This window comes from Asterias rubens, chromosome 9, assembly GCF_902459465.1.
Source record: "Asterias rubens chromosome 9, eAstRub1.3, whole genome shotgun sequence".
In the NCBI taxonomy this organism is placed as follows: Eukaryota; Metazoa; Echinodermata; class Asteroidea; order Forcipulatida; family Asteriidae; genus Asterias; species Asterias rubens.
The window spans coordinates 16,339,375-16,361,717 of record NC_047070.1 but is presented as its reverse complement, the minus strand read 5'-3'; the positions used below and the strand labels follow the sequence as shown (position 1 = coordinate 16,361,717).

At 39.5% G+C, this 22,343-nt stretch overlaps 3 protein-coding genes across 5 annotated transcripts in view; 1 reads left to right on the top strand and 2 right to left on the bottom strand.

Moving 5' to 3' along the window:
• The window catches only part of LOC117294836 (actin, muscle), an 8,636-nt gene extending 4,457 nt beyond the window's left edge, over positions 1 to 4,179 (bottom strand). The window contains exons 1-2 of the mRNA XM_033777373.1: positions 4,101 to 4,179; positions 728 to 893 (exon numbers count right to left, since the gene is read on the bottom strand). Of these exons, the coding sequence (XP_033633264.1) occupies positions 728 to 853 (126 nt within the window). The 5' untranslated portion in view covers positions 854 to 893; positions 4,101 to 4,179. The remainder of the gene's footprint in view (positions 1 to 727; positions 894 to 4,100) is intronic.
• Positions 4,180 to 10,287: 6,108 nt separating this feature from the next.
• Positions 10,288 to 14,774, top strand: LOC117295000. The gene is made up of 2 exons (XM_033777564.1): positions 10,288 to 10,480; positions 11,606 to 14,774. The coding sequence occupies exon 2, from the start codon at positions 11,772 to 11,774 to the stop codon at positions 13,974 to 13,976; it is 2,205 nt and encodes a 734-aa protein (XP_033633455.1). The 5' UTR covers positions 10,288 to 10,480; positions 11,606 to 11,771; the 3' UTR covers positions 13,977 to 14,774.
• Positions 14,775 to 17,988: 3,214 nt separating this feature from the next.
• Positions 17,989 to 22,343, bottom strand: part of LOC117294562 (protrudin-like) — an 11,817-nt gene continuing 7,462 nt past the window's right edge. For all 3 annotated transcript variants that reach the window (XM_033777020.1, XM_033777019.1, XM_033777018.1), the window contains exons 5-9: positions 21,732 to 21,945; positions 20,996 to 21,082; positions 20,327 to 20,509; positions 19,450 to 19,531; positions 17,989 to 18,847 (exon numbers count right to left, since the gene is read on the bottom strand). In XM_033777020.1, the coding sequence (XP_033632911.1) occupies positions 18,738 to 18,847; positions 19,450 to 19,531; positions 20,327 to 20,509; positions 20,996 to 21,082; positions 21,732 to 21,945 (676 nt within the window). In that variant the 3' untranslated portion in view covers positions 17,989 to 18,737. The remainder of the gene's footprint in view (positions 18,848 to 19,449; positions 19,532 to 20,326; positions 20,510 to 20,995; positions 21,083 to 21,731; positions 21,946 to 22,343) is intronic.

Here is a 22,343-nt window from a genome sequence, read left to right as displayed (position 1 = left end):
TGTTCTTATTTTGTGTTCTGTAGAGCCATTTGTGGTTATAGGTATTTTTATATACACCTCTCACACCAGGAAAATTAATTTCATGTACTTTTTAACATGACTAATACAAAATTGAATTTAATTGAATATAATCCGGCCATCTGGATTAAGACTTTACAATCCAGTGCTGAAATGTAGCGCTCGATGTGAGTCTACGCCCCCCCCCCTCCCAACCCTTTGTGTTCTGGGAATCTCAGGAATTCTTTAGAGGATTTCTGAGGATCTTCTGCATGAGATTGTCTTAGAGTGTGTACACATTGTGGGACGCTCTATTTAGGGCATTAATACAGGTGAATGGTGCTGTGTTTCCTTAAACGGCTGGTTCACACTCAACCAAGAACAGTTTAGTGGTGAATAAGAATTGTTGGTTCGATCACGCGCACTTTGTTGTGCAAAGAGTCACAAGCAGTATGGACCATAAAATACACTGACCAAAAATGGTAAACTTTGTCACATCATATTCACAGTTTCTCCCACTGTTGTTGCCAGGGAAATCACAGAGAGGAATGCATACAGGATGGTGAGTTCATATCTTTATACTTGTTTGACTTTCGTTATAGAACCTTCAGAAATGTATAGGCCCATACTGTATGAAAACGCATGAGAGTGGCTCTCTAAACATTAATACCATATTCCAACGTGCCGGGCCCTGTACTGGATGGGAACAGTATTAGTGAATTTTACGTACCTGATGACGTGGTCTTCCTACAATGGATGGGAAGACAGCTCTTGGGGCATCGTCTCCGGCGAAACCGGCCTTGCACATACCGGAGCCATTGTCTACGACCAAAGCGGCAACATCCTCGTCACACATGGTGAATAATTAGTCTGGTTCCGTTCACGTCAAACAAATCCTGCAAAAGGAGTGACAGAAAACAAAATACATCAAATTGAGAAGTTTGTTGAGAAATTCATGTCCGTTTAAGCTGCATGGGGATGAGCATCACTGTGACTTTCATAGAGCTAAAGGGAAAATGCTTCGGTTGAGAAAGTTTTCGCCACGAAAGTTTGAAAGTTTCTCTAAAATGTACACACTCTTTGTCATTCTCCCTAAAATTGATGGAAATGGTTTAAATCCAATTCTCAAACGAACAAAATAAATACCGCGAAATTGTGCCAACTGTAATCGTAATCCAAAAACTTTGTATTTATACTGATTGGCCGAAAATGAACAAACGTAACAGCACCAAGTCGCGACCCCTGAGATTGAATGAGCACCACCGAATATAAATCCCACTTATACCAGATCCACTATTTCCCCAAACATGTTTGGCCTTTATCACATTTGCATGTCTAAACCATTACAAATAAGAAGTGTAATGTGTCACACACACTTCCACATAGTCGGTTGCATTCCACACTCAGCGCATGTATAGTCGCCATGACCTTGTTTGGAGTGGAGACGAATGCGGTCAAAATACCAGAAGATCGAGCTCTCTAATTGGTCCGTTGGCCTTAACGACATAACGGTTCTCGTGATTGGTTGAAGGTTTCAGCGTCTGGATTTCCTAATAAGACGCGTCGTTCGGAATTCTCATTACAACATGGGCTGTTTATGCAAACAGTGATTGATGCACCCTTTCTCCGTCTCAAAATGGCGTCTTAAAATACTGCAGAAGCAACTGAGTAGGAATGACGTTCTTTTGTCTCATTGTAAAATGCATTTGTTTGTAACTGAAAATGAAAACTTGAAGCAAAAAATGAAAACTTAACCATGAGGTGAGGTTTATAAACCGGTAGGAAAAATACCGAAAGCCGTCGATTTCCCAACCGTAGTGTGTCAAAGAATGATCCAAAATGTTCAGTTGCGGGTAAATTTCAAACCCATTTGTTCATTTTTCCAGACGTCAATCAAGCATTCCTTCAGGTCACGACAGGAACGCAAAATATGCCATTGGAATTACTGCACTTACTTTTCAAGATAAGTTTGATATATTGACATTTCGACCTCATGATTATATTATTCAAGGAAAGTTATCATTGCTATTCTGATCCAACTGTTAATTTCAAAGCAGGTTGAATTTATTGCGTAAGAAACATGTATCAAAATAACGTTTGACAGTTCTTTTCAAAGCTAGCAGTCAAATTTTCTTTTTATTTCACTATTGTTCTTCGTCGATTAGAAATTCATCATCATGTTTTTAAAAAGAAAATAACCAAAAACATTCACGTTTTCTGACGTGTTTTTTTTTAGTTGTCAAATTGTGTGTATCTATGGACCAGTATGTACACAGTTCACCGTTTACCATTGCTAGCTTTAACTTCCTTGTCAAATTGTGTGTATCTATGGACCAGTATGTACACAGTTGACCGTTTACCATTGCTAGCTTTAACTTCCTTGTCAAATTGTGTGTATCTATGGACCAGTATGTACACAGTTGACCGTTTACCATTGCTAGCTTTAACTTCCTTGTCAAATTGTGTGTATCTATGGACCAGTATGTACACAGTTCACCGTTTACCATTGCTAGCTTTAACTTCCTTGTCAAATTGTGTGTATCTATGGACCAGTATGTACACAGTTCACCGTTTACCATTGCTAGCTTTAACTTCCTTGTCAAATTGTGTGTATCTATGGACCAGTATGTACACAGTTCACCGTTTACCATTGCTAGCTTTAACTTCCTTGTCAAATTGTGTGTATCTATGGACCAGTATGTACACAGTTGACCGTTTACCATTGCTAGCTTTAACTTCCTTGTCAAATTGTGTGTATCTATGGACCAGTATGTACACAGTTGACCGTTTACCATTGCTAGCTTTAACTTCCTTGTCAAATTGTGTGTATCTATGGACCAGTATGTACACAGTTCACCGTTTACCATTGCTAGCTTTAACTTCCTTGTCAAATTGTGTGTATCTATGGACCAGTATGTACACAGTTCACCGTTTACCATTGCTATCTTTAACTTCCTTGTCACCGACTATTTTGGGTGATCTTAGAATGTTCGTACTGATGGAAGATTAATCTACCAGGATTCAATAATTCATAGTTACTAATGAGTGCATGCTATCGTCCATGGTGTGTTTCTCATTCAGTTCAACACCCTTGACACTTTCAATTAGCCGAGCCGAGCTCAGACTCGTTCGCGATGAGCTTTGTACGCATTGAGGATTTCTAAACCTAAAAACCTTGACTTCATCATTTACGCTGATTGCATGCTAACACAAATATACAAGTATGACTCTACCGCATGTATTGTGGGAAAGTAGAGATGCATCAAACTCGGTCGCATCATGTAGTGATGTGAAAATAGGAATGCGTCTTAACGCTGCCACATGTAGCGTTGTGAGCATCCAATCTGTCACATGTACCGTTGTGAAAATAGGAATCTTCAAACTCTGTCGCATGTATCGTTGTGAATATAGAGATGCATCTGAACTTTTGATTAAGATGAGCATGCCAGGCCATGAATTGAACTCATTGGCAATGATTCCATTTCAAAACAACTAGAAGGCATAACTGCTATGAATTATGATGTACATGCAGGCATACATAATCGTTCAACAAGTCTGTCTTTATACACTAAGCATACGTATTCACTGCTTATCTAAAGTACCCAATACATAAGTTAGCAATTGGTATTTCTTTTAGCCAGCATTAAAAACCAAAATTGAACAATTCTTGATCAGTCAGTAGAATTAATAGACAACAAGTCACACAGTTAAAAATTGAACCATCATATTATGAGAACGATTTCTATGTGTTGATCTTAGATCGTGAGTTGAAAGCTGGCTTCTTTTAAGTACGACCATAAAATCAATTTGATTGAATTCGAATTCTTGTAAGACATACACTTGAAAAGACAAATAAATGTGTACAAGTTTCCACCGCACTATATTCAGCTATAAACGCATCAATGATTACCGTCAGATTCGCCATTGAAATACCGGATGGTTAAAATAGTACTACAGAGTACATGTAGTCTATGCACTTGCTGTTTTCCCAGACCAGCTGGAAACTCAGCAGCCATTTACACTAAATCTACGAAAGATTGGTCTTAACTCAAAACCTAAGTGCTTTCAGAATAAAAAGATGAAACAATATTTGTCAGACTTACCAAGTGAAGCAGACAGCTCTTTACTGGGTATCCGTGGTAGGAGTGATTCCAACATCTCATCCTCTCCTCTATTTATACTATCAAGAACTTCCAATATTATTTTATAGAAAGCACCCTGGATAACTTTATAAGGTAAGAAAGCCGACCGTGTTCAGTAGAATAATATTCACTAATTTGCGTATAGTCATTCCGATTGGTTGTTAGGATAGAAGGTTATGAATATGCAAATTGAGTCGCACTCTGACGCCCATTTTTGTATTTTCCTCCTGAGAAGTCCGACCGAGACTGGTGTGATGGAGAGCGAACTTCACTATGTTAGGTAGCGTGTCTAGTGGCTAGGGCCACCCCTGCCAAATAAGGCACTGCGGACTCATCGCACGACGGAGGCTGATGATAATGAGCAGCGTGCCGGCCTGGTAGTGGTGGGCCGTGGAATGTCGTTCAGTCACCGGCTCATGTTGTATACCTTACCCGCTCGGGGAAACTCCTACCTCGTAAGACATTTAGCCGATGGACCTAAATTGACGTTTTGACCTTACAGTCATAATAATTACGATAAGATCGCAAGATGTCATCTTATACTGTTGTTAAAGGTACTGGCCACTTAAGTCACTCAATTCATATTCAGGCTTAACGCCTTAAGTCTTTTATTATGCATCTGAAAGTTCACAAATTTGTGCAACAATGATGTTTTTTTCTTTCATCATGCTCTTGCAACTTCGATGACCTATGGAGTCCTATTTTTCATAAATTTGTTATTTTACGCAAATGTTGGGATACTGGTCGTTGACCACTACTTAAGGTGTCCAGTACCTTTAAGTGAACTCGTTATGATTTAAGTTGTTTGTTTCTTATTTCGATGTTCCATCTTTGAGTTTGTTTCACACGCCCATTGTGTTATTATTTTATGAAAAGGATCACTTATAGTATCCCAATGCAAAGATTCACAGAATAAACATGCAACTCAATTCAATCTATTATGGATGCCATTACAACACCAGTAATTAAATTTCTCTTATCACTTTAGTTTCGAAAATTGTCTTCTTTTTAAGATCATATTTTGGCTAAACTTAGATCCTCTAAGTTTGTTCATGCTCTATCATGAGGTGTACAATAATATTACTGCTTTAGGCTTATTAATAACAGTAATAATATCACAACTATGTCAGGAAAAGTATATCTAGTTTCAATCACTAATAAGCATTAGCCCTTACAGGCAGGGGGTATGCTTTTAGTAACTACTCACAACAATTATGTCCATAAAACATTACAAGGTAAGAGAACTGTAGAGCTGTTGATATTAGGCCTAAAAACCATTGTTATAATCCATCCCCTTTGAAGTAATGTAGTGTAGAAGAAGAGGTTATTTTTTCACTCCAAAATATGAATCTGAGAGGGGCGTCGGGCCTGAAGCCTTTTTTTGGCATCTGAAATCACACAATATTCTTTATAATACCTTTACTATTAAATATCTTGAATTTAAAAAAATAAAACATTCAACTCTTGACCGTTTGACTCATAAATATCTTCAAATGCTGTTGAATTTTAATATGTCTCGATGGCAAATGGAGTCCACATTTCCGCAGGTTTGTTACGTTATAAATGCATGATGGGATACACAAAGTGAGAATACTGGTCTTTGAAAGAATACCCAGCCTTGATTATTATTTGCATATTATCGTCACCTCATCATACCTTGTGCACGACAAACCAGTTTACTCTTCTTGTGGGTTTTTTCTTCTTCTCTTGTGGCTTCGATTAAGATAGCTCTATTTATTAGTATTACTATAGCAACCTCAAGGTTCATGTTTAAATCTTGCTTCCATTCATGACCGAGGCTCAATTGTAAGTAACTTGAATCAGGTCATTATTTCGGAGCAATCGTTTTCTTGCGGAACTAACCTAAAATGCTGTACATTTGTAAAACAAATTATAAATACATACTTAATTATCGATACAGATTTTCGTTTTAAATAAACGGGATTATAACTCTAACAATGTTGTGTCAAAACTTCTCCACGAAATTAACGTGTTTGTTTCGTGAAAAAGTATATCACAAGAGAAATATTTTTGAGTTGATAAATAGATAATCATATGAACACGAATCTGCGTATCTGCATGTGTGGCTTCGGCTGCGGCTACGTCTGTTGCTCCAGACGTTCAGTACTTCAATGCATGATGAAGCTGTAGCCGTAGCCAATTCGGACATGACCTTGGGGAAGAATCCCTCTTTCGAGGTAACCGAAACCATCCATAGGCTGAATTCGACGCAAGATGACGCCAAAACTATTAATACCAGCCAGCCATATTTGAACACATTCATTGGCAACGGCGATCACAGCACGGGTCGGAAGTTTGAAACCCGATTAGTTGCCTTATAAGGTAAAAGAGGGCGGAGTTTCACAAAAACTATTTGCATATTCATTGAAAACAGCATTCGACACATACCTAGTTGGTTCATCTGAAATGCGTGCCATAGGTTATGTCATTACAGCTGAGCATTATTATCTTATATCAAATAACAAACTTCGTAACTAAATTGTATTTTTTCTTTTCGGGAACTAGACTTCCACAATTAAGAAATAATGCTAAGTTTCGAGAAGCTGTTTAGCTGAAATTACTGCTTAGCACGCTGCAAAGCCCAAGTTCATAGGCTGCTTAAACAAAACGTACCTGAGCACAGCATAGTTCCTGCTTACCGAAAAGGTTGTCACCCAAAACATTATGTTATATACCGTTTGCAGATGTACCCTGTCCATTTTTGCTTAGCATGTAAATATTTTCTGCTAAGCAGCTCTCCTACCACCAAGTACAACCAAACAGATGAAAGGAATTCAGTTGAGATGCCCAAATCCAGAGAGGGTCACCATCTCAAACCCCTGCCAGCCTTGAAAGCTGAGGCACGGCAAGGTTTGCCCGGAGGCTCTGCAAGTAGAATAGCCTTATAAAGCAAAACGCTTGTATCAGATTTATCTCATTGCTGTCGTGTTCCCTGTGTGCGCAATCGCAAAAGTGTGTCATGATATCCCACGCCAAAAGTGGTGTCCGACTATTTTTATTTCTATTATGTTTTCATAAGAGCATAATGGGCTTAGTTTACTTTAGTTTTTATTATTTGAATAGGAGGAAGTGCCAACGATCTGTTAAAGGCAGTGGACACTATTGGTAATTACTCAAAATAATTGTTGACATAAAACCTTACTTGGAAACGAGTAATGGGGAGAGGTTGATGGTATAAAACATTGTGAGAAACAGCTCCCCCTGAAGTGACCACGTTTTGGAGAAAGAAGTAATTTTCCACGAATTTGATTTCGAGACCTCAAGTTTAGAACTTGAGGTCTCGAAATCAAGCATCTGATAGCACACAACTTCGTGTGACAAGGGTGTTTTTCTTTCATAATTATCTCGCGACTCCGACGACCGATCGAGCTCAAATTTTCACAGGTTTGTTATTTTATGCATATGTTGAGATACACCAAGTGAGAAGACTGCTCTTTGACAATTACCAATGTAATAGTGTACACTGTCTTTAAAAGCAGATTTGTAAAATTGTACACCATTATTTTCCCAGAGGATGTGGCTTGTCCCCCCCCCCCCTCCCTCCCCTTAAGTGATCAGGTATTTCTGAAACAAATGAATAATAACAGCTTTGTAAAAGGTAGTTCGGTGTTTGTGACTTTTTGTTGGCTTGTTTTATGTTTTAATCTTTTCCCCTCCCCCTGCTTACCACCATTAAAACAATGTCATAAAGGCCTTGCGTTTAAAACCCATCAACCAAATGTTGGTCACAAGACGGTTTCTCACACTTAAAAAGCCTAATTTGGAAAGTGCAACCTTCATAGTAACCACACCCATCTTGCTTAAGGCGAAATCATGCTATTTCTTGTACCCTCTAACCCGAACCAACTCCCCTTGCCCCACCCTCGATCAAACCCCAATCTGATATTGCTATGCAAGTAAACAGTGCCAAATTTCATAAAGCCTGTCAGCACAAAATCTTGCTAAGCACAGAAAAGTGTTGCTTAACAGAAACAAAGTTAATAACCCAAATTAAATTAAGTTAACATTGTTTTGACTAATGCCTCACTCAATTTTTGCTTAGCAAATCGACTTGTCAAGCAATTTTTTTTCTGCTTAACAGCTTTATGAAATTGGGCCCAGGTCCCTACATACTTGCATGATATACAAATAAATAAATTGACATTTTCACAAAATATAAATAACCTACATAACCAAATAAGAAAATGTGCTACTTATAATATAGTATTAAAAAAAACCTAGACGAGTGGAGCAACAGCAACAGCAAGGACAGAGGTTGCCACGGGAACGCTCCTCCCTTCATGCATGCCATACCTTATATGGCGTCGCTATGAGACGATTGGTGGCGTCCCATGTAAAGTAGCTCTGGCCTTTGGATAGCTGTTCCAACGATCGGTTAAAGGCACTGGACACTATTGGTAACTGTCAAAGACCAATCTTCTCACCCGGTGTATCCCAACATTATGCATAAAAAATAGCACAAAATAGCACAAAATAGCACAAAATAGATACATACAAACATACATAGGCATTTCTTTAGCGCCACAACATCAAGAACGCAGCTCATAGATTGGGTACACATAAGTTTTGATACACAAAATGAGATAGGGTGCGACGTGAAGCAGACTCGGAAGTTTGACAGAGTTAGGTTCCAGGAGTAGAGTAGTGTCGGATGCAGAGCGAAGGCTTGATGAGCGACAAGGCCGGGGGGGGGGGGGAACGGCAAGATGATGAACCATCGCCCAACAAAATAATGCTTACCAGAATAAAGTTACCAGCCAAACTACTATGCCGCGTGTACAATTTGTAACTGGTATTCTGTTAATTTTCATTAAGCAAAAACAAAACAGTTAAGCAATATTTTCTGCTTATAAACAGCTTTACGAAATAGGGTCATGGTGTGTGCCGTTATTATTATGTTCATTAATTCATGACTCTTCTAAGGCAAATGAATGTCCACCGTGACGTTTGGCGGGAGAGAGTTAAGAAGACACCGTTAAGAGTGCAAATGTTGGCGTAGTTTATTAAGCGAACGGATATAAGCCTTTTAACCAACATCTCAAAGCGGTGTCAAATAGGCCTAACATTTCCTGACTATAATAATAATGGATTTATAAAGCGCACATTAATGGCACTACATCAAAATCAAATAAAGATTTACAAAGATGCAAAAAAAAAAAAAACATTGCTGAAAAATACACACAACGTGCTTTACTAAAGAGTAGTGTCTTCCGTTCTGTTTTGAACGTTTCCAGAAGCACCGTTCAAGACATAATCGGGTAGTTTATTCCAGAGTAGAGGTCTATAATGTGTGATAAGGCCCGGTCACCATACAGCCATGGAGGTAGAAATAGCGTATGTACTGGACTTGGGAACAACAAGGACTAGTGAGGAGCCACAACGAAGTGAGTAAATCTTAATCAAGACCTTGTCTTAATCCTGTTGTAAGATTGTGAAGTGATTTTTATAAGAAATACTAAAGCCATGATATTTAAGTCACAGCCAAAGAGTTCGTTGTGATTAATTTGTGGCTGTAACAAATTTGTATGTACAGCGAAGGTTTTTCATTTTTTTTCTCTGGCACTATATGTCTTATTTTTGTAGCCGCCAACAGAAATATAACATGGCTAATTATCGTTAAAGTTTGTCGCCTATATTTTTATGCAAATCATAATTTATAGCTCCGTTGTATATATGAACTTGGTTTTTTTGTGAAGACCATCTTTGTTTGCAAATAGCATCATTAAAAAGTAGTGGGCTATACTAGATTTGGCAAGAATCACAATAACAACGTGTATATCCATATTGAATTGTCCTTGATCTACTTTTTACAGACCCCCCCCCCCCCTCCTTCCCCACACTCCAACCTTGCACCCCCCCCCCCCCCCCCCACATCACCACTCCCACCCAGGCCAATCCGGTCAAAGGTCTTAATCATAGCCTTGTTCTGTGATCATAGGTTCTATATTCAAAAATCAAATTAATCAAACCATGGAGCAATGAAAAGGTGACCTTAGCTTTCTCATGAATATGTATGAAGTTTATGAATATGTATGAGGGGGGACAATGGATTACCGCACTGTGAATGCAAGGTGTGCCGTGTTGTTACCTATACAAACATTGTTATTATGATTGTGGGTTCGCTCAACTGTGCCCATTCATTCTATTTCTATACGTCCAAATGGTGATTAAAGATATCCAACGTGGCTGAAACTCCAGTTAAGAACCATGGAGGTAGACTCAAACCCGCAAGAGTATTACAGATCTAGTTAGTTGAGAACGGTAAATTGTCGACTGAGTTGGTGTAAAACAGTCCCTCCTTCGAAAAGCTAACAACAGAGGTATGTAAAGGTTGTTTGTTCAATGGTTTATTTATTTCCATGTGGTGGTGGTTGTATTGTATTGGACTATATAGTGTGTAGTGCCATCATGATCTTCAGTATATGGTAGGATATCCCAACTTGGGGTGCCTTTTTCGGCACCAATAGAGCCCCAGTTCCTTTGGTTCCATGGGTTTGAGAAATTCTTGAATGACAACTTGGCTAGTCTACAATGCATCTATATCCATACTATGAGTTGGATCCGCCCCCGCCCCCAGGCCTTTCTGCCGACCATAAGACTGAACGTGTTGTAATATTATTCACTACCAAATGTTGAAAAACAACAACAACAACAACAACAACAACATTAACTTAGGTCCTCATATTCACATGTTAGGAAAGGCCAACTTCACCGTTTCCCGGTTGGCCGTGCCGTATTTTCCCATATCTTTGCCATTAACAGAACAAATTTGGGGGCATGGAATGATCGAGTAATTATTTAACTCTTTTGTTTGTATTTAAGCCTACATATAAAAAATGCAATTATGTCATGAAATATGCCTTTGATTGTCTACAAATGTAAGTTTCGGGTCGTGGTTTTGAAAAATGTCAGTATTGGTTTTTACTACATTTCTATATCTCGTGACAGCCACCAATTTTGCCAACCTTGACAAAAGTAGGCAACCTTCACTATACTGAAAAAAATACATATCACTGACAAGTTTTGCACAGAACCAAACAAAACGTATGCAATAGTCATCAAAACAGGCTTTTATAATATTTTCATTGAAATCAGGCAATCCTCGCACCAGTTGGTAAATATAAACAGTATTTATATATCGGTTGCGAGTTCTTTTAAATATGTACTTGTGTTGAATATCCTGGTAACGATTGTTCTATAAAGAAAGCTGTCTCGTGTGGTGTGACAAGCAGTGACACGGCCCTTTAGGTAGTGACTGCAAACGTCCGAATCCAAGAAAAGAAGAGAGGCACAGCCGTGAAACAGCTCTGCCGTACCAATGTTGGTGCCTTGGTCCTCGAGACTTAAAATAATGCATACTGAGGGCATCTTTTTTTTCTCTACCCCAAAAACGATTTGTTTTTACCTCTAAATAAATTATTTTAATTGTCTTATTTCTCCCTTAGGATATAGTATCGCGACTCCTTGCATTAGGATTAGGAACTCTAGACTGCTGTCTCCAGTGTTTGGTGATGCATACACAAACACCGTGAGGCCAAGACACGAACAGAAGTCGCTCCTCACCATACTATATAAATGACTCAATATTGAAGTTTACCTGGGAGGACCAACATGGCGCCCGCTAATGCACCGGGCGCAGTTCTGACTGTCATTTTGCTTATTGGGGCATGCAGAGTATTACTTTCTTTAGTCTATCTGGACGAACGACTTGTCGCCGGTAACGTACAGATACCTTACGACCCACCAATCAGTAGGTCTGAAGTACTACACCGAAATGTCAAAGAACAAGAGCCGGATTCTGTCAATGACGCGGGTAAAGATGGCGAACACGCGCTCAACGACCTCATGGATAAAGGTCACGGAGACTCTCACGGGAAAGATGCAGATTTGAACGTTAAAAAAGACGAAGTTAAAAAAGACGAAGTTAAAAAAGACGAAGTTAAAAAAGACGAAGTTAAAACAGAAAAGCTGTCCCTGTCTGCGAGGAAAGTTTTAGAGTTTGAGACGAAACTGAAGAAGTTAAAGGGAAAGTGGTTGCATGAAAAATTAAAGTTTTGGACGCCTTCTGGTGCAAAAATGTGTCAAAATGGCGGGGAAGGCTTATATTTATTAACAGTGGTCAATTCTGAACCATTGAATGCGAATCAGCGAGAGGCGATACGCGAGACGTGGGGTTCAGAGCGCTCCGTGGACGGGAAAAACGTACAGACTCTGTTCATGGTTGGACATCCCACGTCGAAGGCAATTGAAGACTCTTTGGAAAAAAAGGTCATCGAAGAATGTGACAATAAGGGCGATGTCATTGGAACTAGTGTGATCGAGCCTAAGAAACTCTCAACCCCCTCAACGTTGAGAATTCTAGCTACGTTTAAATATGTGTTAACACACTGCCCTCTCGTGAAATATGTCTTCATTGGTCCCGAAAATCTCTTTGTAGATCAAGAGAACATGATTAAATATTTGAAAGCGTTGAACAATCCGACAAGTCTTTATTTAGGCCGAGTTCGGAAGGATGGTAAGCCGCAGCGAGATGCCAAATATAAAGATTACGTGGATTTGAAAACTTACAAACCAGAGGCGTACCCGAAATACTGCGTCGGTGGGGCTGGATTTGTTGTCTCTACGCAGTTTATTCAAGATGCGTACTTAAAGAGTATGTCAATGGCTGTGGAGACGATGGGATTTAACATCGGAGACGTGTATCTTGGGATGATCGCACTTAATCTGAAAGTGTGGCCTAAGTACAAGGATTCCTTTTTGAAGCTTGGTGGCGATGCGGATTACTGCGATCTTAAAGGCACCATTACGCTGGGTGGTTTCGGTACTGAGGAGCTCATGAGATCAGTGTGGAGGAACCACAGTTTAGAGGTGGTCTGCTCTAATCCTATACCTAACGTTACGGATATTGAGCATTGGACGGGTAAGATGGACAACAATGCGTACTTCAGTAAGGTACTCAAGCTGATCCACCACCCGAAGAAAACATGCTGGAAGAATCCAAAGACAAAACAGGCACCCTACCTTCTCGCTCTCGTGAGCTCCATGCCCGAGCACTTTGAACTGAGAGCAGCGATCCGAAAAACGTGGGCGGCACCAGACTACATGACCAATACGAACTCTAAGACTCTTTTCATCCTTGGGAAATCACGTGGTATGACCACTGGTATGCAGGATGCTATAGACGAGGAAGCGCGCCAAAACAGCGACATCATCCAAGCCGATTTCCTGGAATCGTTTCACAACCTCACTCTCAAAGTCATCCTTGGGTTGAGGTGGGTCTCCACCAATTGCAAGCAAGCGTCTTTCATCTACAAGGGAGACGACGACATGCTGGTCAACTTTGAGCGAATCACGAGCCATCTTCAATCCCTTCCCCGCACCCAATCACAGAACCTCTTCCTCGGTCATATGATGGGTCTAAGTCCTGTTGTAAGAGAGAAGTCCAAATACCAGGTACTCAGGTCGCAGTACCCGTTTAAGTACTTCCTACCGTACTTCTCCGGAGGTGGTTACATCATGTCTTCTGCAGCAGTGAAGGGAATGTACGACATGACTCGTAGCACCAAACTCATCCCCATTGACGATGCTTACGCGGGTATCCTGGCGTTCCGATCAAAAACCAAGATCAACCTGAACGCAGCCTCGTCCAAGTATTTCATCACCACTGGAAGCCGAAGGGATGCCTGTTTCCTACGGAAGGCTTTCAACCTGCATGGCTTCAAGAGGACTGACTTCATGAAGGAAACGTGGGCAGAGTTCATGGATCAATCGACAACGTGTGAAGAACCGAACAAACTGGTCCCAAAACATCATTGACTTTATTGAACAAGGTTGACGGCCAACCAAAACCAAAAACAGCTGGGCCGTAAACGTCATTGACTTATTGAACAAGTTAATGTGGTTGGCAAGCCACCATATCACTCGAGAGCTTAAACAGAATGTATTGCTAAGCAATTGACTATTTAGCAGAAATGAGCAAGATAGCAATCACAAAGTGTACATGTGACATGGTAGTTTGGCTGGTAAGCATAATTTGTTGTGCTTATCTCTTTTTATGATTAAGCAGCTTCATGAAGGCTATGCTTACCGTCGGCCGAATTCTGACGCATGCATGCTGCAGCTTTTTGAAATTGTGCCATGGACTCAATTTCATAAAGCATGTAAGCACAAAAACTTGCTAATCATGAAATAGTGTTGCTTAGCAGAAAATGGTTACCAGCCAAAGTAACTTTAAGTTTGCGTTGCTGTGGCTGCTGGTGCCCCACTCAACTTTTGCTACCAAAGTCTGGCAGTATTTTCCAAATTTCAGCAGGGCCCAATGTTATGGGTGCCTTGAGCACAAAAACTAGCTAAGCACAACAAACTGTTGATTACCAGAATAAGGTTGCCAATCGAAGTACAATTTCTCATACGCAATTGGTGACTGGTTTCCTGCTAAAATGCACTTAACAGAACTTGTGGTAAGCGTTAATTTCTGCTAAAGCAACTCCATGAAATTAGGCCCAGTAGAACTTGGTTTTGCCATTTAAGAAGAGTTATTCGGGTGCATTTGCGCCAAAACAGTTTCATGTGAACTGTACTCCCCACGAAATTACATTCCATTGTAAAAAAAAACAAAAAAAAAACAAACAGAAGTCTATTTTATATTTATATTTTATTATTCGTTATTTTGTATTACTAATATTTTTCTGCTGCTTATCAAAATAAATATTTAAGAAATTAAAATAAATAACATTGATAACGAGCAATGAGGAGCTGTTGGTAGTACAGCCACATTGTGAGAAACGGCTCCCTCTGAAGTAACGTAGTTTTTAAGAAATAAAATGACCAATTGAGTTCAAATTTCTATTATTTAATGCATATGTTGAGATACAGCAAGTGAGAAGACTGGGTGTTTGACAATTACCAACGGTGTCCAGCGCCTTTAAATAGGATGGTGTTTGGTCAATATTTAAAACAAGTTAAATACTTGCCGTTCGTGTAAGCTTAGTTTCTATAGCTAATATAATGGTATCACCCTGTATATACTAGGTTCACACAATTTTAATAAAAAAAATGCACAGAGATGTTATGTTTAAATTGTTTCACAATATTTAATTCGTTGCAGTTAAACAACTGGCTGCACATGACATGTTTCGATATATTAAATCTAATAATATTAAGTACTTCAAAATCAAAATTTACAATCCATACTGGCCATATATAAACATACAATTTATGTATAAATACAATAGATTTTTCTTTTGTTGATCTTATAACACACAATTCTCTTTAACTCAAAATCATCTTGTTTTATATGTTGTTTATGTACAGTTTTGTCCAACTTTGGCATAGGACATTGAAGGGCATCCCATTCCTGTATATCATATGACGGCTGCAACATTTCCGTTTAGAAAAGCCATTAAGCACACAAAACTGCTTAGCAGATAAAAATTGTACTTAATAGAAACAGTTTACCAGGACTGATACCATGTAATGTATTTTTGTTCTGCTTCTCTGCTCATTCCGGCTAAGCAGAATTTTCTGCAGAACAGGTTGTCTATGCAACTTTAAATCAGAACATATTTATGGTAAAATTTATTTTAAAGCAGAGACTTGGTCACAAACAGTACACTTCATGTGACATCATGTTTCTGCTGGCAACCTTTTTGGGGTAAAGCAGACTTATTTTTGTTGTAGTTTTGCTTAGAAATTCTATTTGCTTTCTAAAATAAGGCATGACACAGAGGTCAAAGTTGAATATCACTGTTAAAAAAGTGTGACTTGCTTAGCACCTTAACTTATTTAGTTGAAAATGTACATACAATTTGTTTCACTACATACTTAAATTAAGATATGCAACTGGGAAAGTTACTTCTTCCTATCATCAAAGACTACAGGCAGTTTATTTGGTCTTTCAATTATTTACTTTAGATTAAAGCATCTAAAATAAGGCATACATAGGCCTTGAGATGCATGGGGCAGTGTAAGTTGTTAAGGCAGAGTATGTTTTTTGACGCAGCAGCTGAAATTCATTAACACTTTCACTTCATTGATAAACTTTTAGTGTTCTTTACTTCAGCCTTTAAGTGTCAAAGAACTAAGTGTTAGTGTCGAGCAATTGCCCAGGCAAGGATTGGTTTCTTCTAACTATCGATTAATTCATTCTGTTTGGTTACGCTCTAAAGAAAACCTGGGTCAGAATTAACCCGGGCTTGGGGTCCTATTGACCTGAGCAATTTATATTCTGGTTTGTTTAATAATTGCAATGGCAACCAAATCAGGACCAAGAGTACATTTACAATGTAAGTTTTTAAAAGATTGGATTGGGTGCATGGGTGGCAAGCCTTGAACACAAATTGTGCATGCAAAAGTTCAAGGAATGATTAGCGTGTGTATCTACAGGAATGTACATACCATTCAAAACAACCATTACATTGGTTTTCACAAAACTCTGGAAAGTACTGAGTATACAGTGCTGAATACACATTGGTTCTTTGTCACCAATGCAAACAATAATATCTGTTTAGCCATTCCATCACAAATGGTGCCCTTGAACCCTTTCATAAAACCTGATAAGTGGAAATTGTGATCAATCGGAACTCAACAGCCACCAGAATCTGTCTGAGTTGTTAATAACAATGGAGGTGGAAATGTCTACCTCCACGTAAACACAAGTACATGTACATGTAAATATACCTGTATATGCAATACCAGTGTTATAAGTTTCACAAATGTTTGAAATATAGACACTGACATAAAAATATATGTGACAAGAACAAAGTGCAACATTTAACATCAAAGTTTCATAACTTCCAAACTTGAAAGCATTTTCAAACCCCAGGAACCAATTTCATAGCGTTGCTCAACAGTAAGCGAGTATTGGTGCTATTTACATGTTTAGTAGAAAAATTGCTGCAGTGCTGAAGTCAACTAGGGGGCCAGCTTTAGCGTTCATCATGTGGCTGCATTGTTATATCACTCATTTTCATAGCCGTCACATACGGTATGACATGGAAATCGTACAGTAAGCACAAAATTGGCCGTTAAGCAGCTCTATGAATTATAATTCTGCTAATATCTTGCTAAGCAAGTTACCATATTTAAACTATATGGTACCTTGGTTGGTAACATATTTCTCCTAAGCAATATACTTGTGCTTAGCAAGTTTTTACACTTACTTGCTTTATGAAATTGGGTCCAGGTTGCGCTTATATACGAGACACACTATACACACAACAATGGGACTAGACAAAGCAATCCATAGGTCCTCATAGTTACCAATAATATACTGCTGGCACTTAATAAGCACCAAAAATATGCTTCAAGAAGCAATAAGTATTAACCCTATCTCCTAAGGTAATCACACAAAGGGCCGTCTCAAATCCATCAAAATCCAACAGAAGTTTGGCTAGCACCAAAAATTATCTGATAACACTGCAACCATCTATGACAAGGTGTGTTCTTTTTTCACAGGCCTCGAGGAAAGTACTTTGTATACAGTGCCTAACACATTGGCGCAAGGGTAAAACCCTATACATGTAATATTTGCTAACTCTGGTGCAAATTTAACATCTATTAACATCGTGCAGTACCTGCTGCTAAAGTATGAGTGTTGAACTGCCTCTGGCTTTTGGGCAACCCAGGTCAAAATTCCAGTTGAACCTAGTTAACTGGGGTCAACTGGTTCAACTGGATAGTGACCAAACTCGTCCATTTTCCATATGAACCAACTGGTTTGGACTAGGTTTAACTGTGTTCAACTAGGTTGAAATTATAAATCAGTAGGTTTCTGTCCATTTTCCATATTAAACCAACTGATTTTAACTGTGTTTAACTAGTTTATCAACTGGTTTTCAACTAGTTCCAGTTAAACAAAGTTTAACTAGGTTCAACTGGAATTTTGACCTGGGAAGCTCGGTGGCCTAATGGTGACGTCTGATTTAGAATTGCGAAGGTGGGTTCGAATCCAACCCAAGTTAATTGCCTGTGGACGATCTGCTCTAGAAAGGCAAAGGTTGTGGGTTAAAATCCTACCCAAGTTACAATGTTTATGCATGTGGATTATTTGTTCACAAGACTAAAGGATGTAGCAACTTAGTACACAGCACCTAACACGCACCGGTCTATGGGTAGATAAGTTCCCAACTTAGATACAGATTCTCATCACACCAAAGAAGTACCTGACTATTTTCATTTCAAGCCTGCCTAGCATGACAAAAACACAATGGCAAGGTATTGCTTGTGTCAATCAAACTATGCAGAACCTGGCTGTGGATTTTGTTGAATTTGGGGAGTTAGGGTTTAACAATATGTTGGAACATTTTAATTACAGGAATTCAAAACAGTAAAGTTTACATCATTATATATATTACTAGAAAAATTAGCGTTTTATTTTAATTGACAAAATTGTATAAAACAACGACAGCATTTTCTCCACAAGAAAGGCATCGGTTGTGAAGGGCACCAAGGCTAAGACCAGGGGCAACGGAGGCCATTACCTCAGTGGCCTGCGTGTATGCGGTACCTAAGAATCCATAAAATGTTTGAATACGGGATAAAAGATCTTGATTTAGTGTACATTACTCAGCCTTCTCATCAGCATTCTTCAATAGTAGGACCGCTACTTAACGATGTGACCTCATCTGATGTCATATTACAGAAGCACGCATTACACACAAGTTCCTTCTCCGTCTGGGCTGCTGGAGCTGTGTGTGAAAAATATAGATATGGTAGGTTTGGGTGTGTCGTGGTGTGTCGTGGTGTGTCGTGGTGTGTTGTGGTGTGTTTTATCGTGGTCAAGCGCATTGGTAGGGTGTTGTGGCTGAGCTGTTAAGAGCATCAATTTCGTTCCGGGTGCTAAGTCATCAGAGGTTGGGTTCGAATCCCGATTGTGTAACTTGTGTCCTTGAGTAAGATAGTTTACTATAATTGATTCTCTTCACCCAGGGTTATAAAATGGGTACCTGCGAGGGTAGAGGTTGATATCGTGTGTGCAAAAGACTTAAGGCACTACAGTTGCCCAGGTTGTATACTCCCCAGGGAGCTGAGAAAAATTAATGGAATGTAATTAGCCCAATGATCAGGGCACTAATGTAAAGCATGTAGATACGGTTATTGTGAAATGCGCTATAAAAGAATTTGTAATGGGAGACTTTGGAACGCTAGGTGGCAGCAGACTTACCAGAATTACCATTGTTTACATAGTTCTGAGCATGTGCACTTTATCTGGTAAGTCTGCTGCCACCAAGCATCCCATAAGCCTCCTATAATTATCACCATTATTATTTTGGATTTGAATTTGACTTACATGTCGCCCCAAATGTAGACCGAGGCAGCTTCCTTGAGCAGCAACGTTGGCAGAACTGGTTTCCACATGACCGGCAGTAACGCTGATTAAAGAGACACAAATAATTGTATTGCGTTGAACAATGTTAATACAATGTGAACTGTTTACCAAATATATTTTTTCTTTCACTACATGGAAGTACAAAGCATGTACAAAAACACTAGTTGGGACACTCATAATTGTGTGTTTAAAAAGAGATCATAGGTTGCCTATCATCCCAAGGCCAGCACTTCAGGGCGAGGGCAATCAACCAACTCAATTTACGTAGGTGAGTTGCCACCTACTCCTAGGGCTGAAACAGGTTTACCCCCATTCCCAGTCCATAAAGGATGAAGGCAAATGGGCATTATCCACTTAAGAAGCCTGGCTAGTAGAGCAGAATGCAATACCTTGCCATCTTTGTACAAAGCAACTATGGTTAAGTGCCTTGCGCAAGGGTACAAATGTCATGACCGGGATTCAAACCCACACTCTGCTGCTGGCAACACCAGAGCTTGGGTCAGGCGAACAACACTTCATTCCCACCTTTGAACAAAGCATCTATGATTAAGTGTCTTGCTCAAGAGAACAAGTGTCATGACCAGGATTCGAACCCACGCTTAGCTGCTGACAGCACTAGAGCTTGGGTCCAGTAAACAAGGCTTCCTTCTCAACTTTTCACAAAGCATTTATGGTTAAGTGCCCCTTCTCAACTTTTTACAAAGCATTTATGGTTAAGTGCCCTGCTCAAGCGTCATGGCCGGGATTCGAGCCCACACCCTGCTGCTGGCAACAACAGAGCTTGGGTCTGGCCACGCCACCCCACGAGTTCATGAATGCAAAATGAAGCATTACTTACCCTGCGCTTTAACACAGCTGAAAACATAGTCCCACATAGATAACACACCTCCACCGGTGTACCAGCTGAGTTGAGCCTCAGCGTGGGTAGTTCTGGGGCAGTAGAAGAACGGTTTCTGGTGGCAGCAGCTAAAGCTAGCTTGGCGTAATTGGGGCCCGCCTCGTCCAGGGATTTGCTCTTTTGCTGAGGAGTTAATAAATTCACTGCTTATAATTACATCCAAACCTTTACCATAAGCCATTTGAGTAAGGTGGACACACTACGTTAAGGAGAATGGAGGAGTTAGTGTAGCTTTGAAAATAGAATGTTCGAGCCTAAGGTAACAGGTTTCTTCAAAGATTGTTTATTTTGAATGTGCATGATGATTTAACTACCTCTACTTGCTTTTGATAAAATGTATTAAGGTGAAAGAATGATTGAATGTCTGAAAACTAGTTTAACTAACTTTGTCACAAATAATACAACCTATTCCTTTTAGTTACTTTTTGCATATTTTTATTTTAGTTCCGACTCTGCCAATCTGAGCCATCTGAGAAAGGGAAACTTTCTACCGTCATTATCTTCAAACCTTGTAAGTTTAATTTAAATCTGTGGATATGGTGTTTTGTGTCGTACAAAAAGCACCCAAACCCTTTTAGAACGTGAAACAGACATAAGCGTTAAACCTACGCAGAGATGTAGAGGGCGGTGTTCAATGAGTGGATGGATGGATGATTTGACGTCAGTGGGAACCTGGTCCTTGGATTCCTCCTCAGGCTGGAAGATGGATGGAATGAAATAGAAAGCGTGATCAGTGATTGCTGGAGATTGTCCATGTTACAATCTTCATATTTTCATGATTTGTTTTACTCATTTCTTAAAAACTACAGCACCTCAGCAAGTAATTTTTTAATTATCTTCAAACTGTGTACGATTAGTTTAATCTGTGGACATTGTGTTTGTGTCCCACAAAAAGTAGCCAGACCCTTTAAACATAAAATAATAACTTAAAAAGTGGCTTGTTATAGCGTGCATATCCGTCACTCAGTGACGCTCAAGGTGCTTTAACATACACTATTTTCCTGCAAGGTATGTGAGACTACGTTTATGAGACCTACTCCTTTTACATAGCACCATGTAATGGTTTACACAAAGTGCTAGGTGAACCCCTTCTCTTAACGATGAAGCGCACTGGGTTCTTTTGTGTGCAGTACACAAGACACAGGATCAACGTTTTTACGCCCATCCCAAGTGTCTTGCTTAAGGACACAGGCGAGTGACTGGGACTCAAACCCACACTCTGCTGATCAGAAACACCAGAGTTTGAATCCGGTGCCCTTTAAAAGTTACCCATTGACTTTAAGATTTTCCAATGGAATTGCCCTTTGCACAATATAAATGGCCTTGCCCTAAGTCTTATCATTACCACCATATCCTTGAATTCCTTCAGTTTCTTCTTGCTAGGTTTGTTGTTGTTTGTGACCAACGGAGGATCACGATGAGATGAGTCCCCAAGTTCTTTGATGACCTTTATAAAGTGTTGATTGATACAGAGGACACTGCTGATGGCCGCCATGACACACCATCTCAACGGGAGAAGGTACAAGAGTAGGAGGGTCAAAGAAGCCCCGCCATAGCATCTGGTGGGATTTGGAACACATTGATAAAACATTTAAAGACTAATAAATTTCTCTCTTTGCTGTCACAATATGTGTAGTTTTTAATAATAATAACAGCAATAATAAGTTCTTATAACATTCCTTTAATCTTTCTCAGCTCCCTGGAGAGCATACAGCCCGAGCTGCTGTGGCGCTCTGGTCCTCTATCCTTGCAGGTACCCATCTATTATAATAATTATAATAATCAATTTTTATATAGCACTTCAAAGCGCTTCTGACCTTATTACCCCTGTTCACTGGGCGATAATTTCATTTTACCCCTGGGTGAAGAGAAGCAGTTATAGTAAAGCATCTGAAGTTCATCCCCCCTAGTTCAATAAATAAAGTAAATATACAATATAATAAACTTATACTTATGA

Coding starts and splice junctions, on each gene's coding strand:
- LOC117295000 (XM_033777564.1), top strand. CDS start 11,772: ATGGCGCCCGCTAATGCACCGGGCGCAGTTCTGACTGTCATTTTGCTT.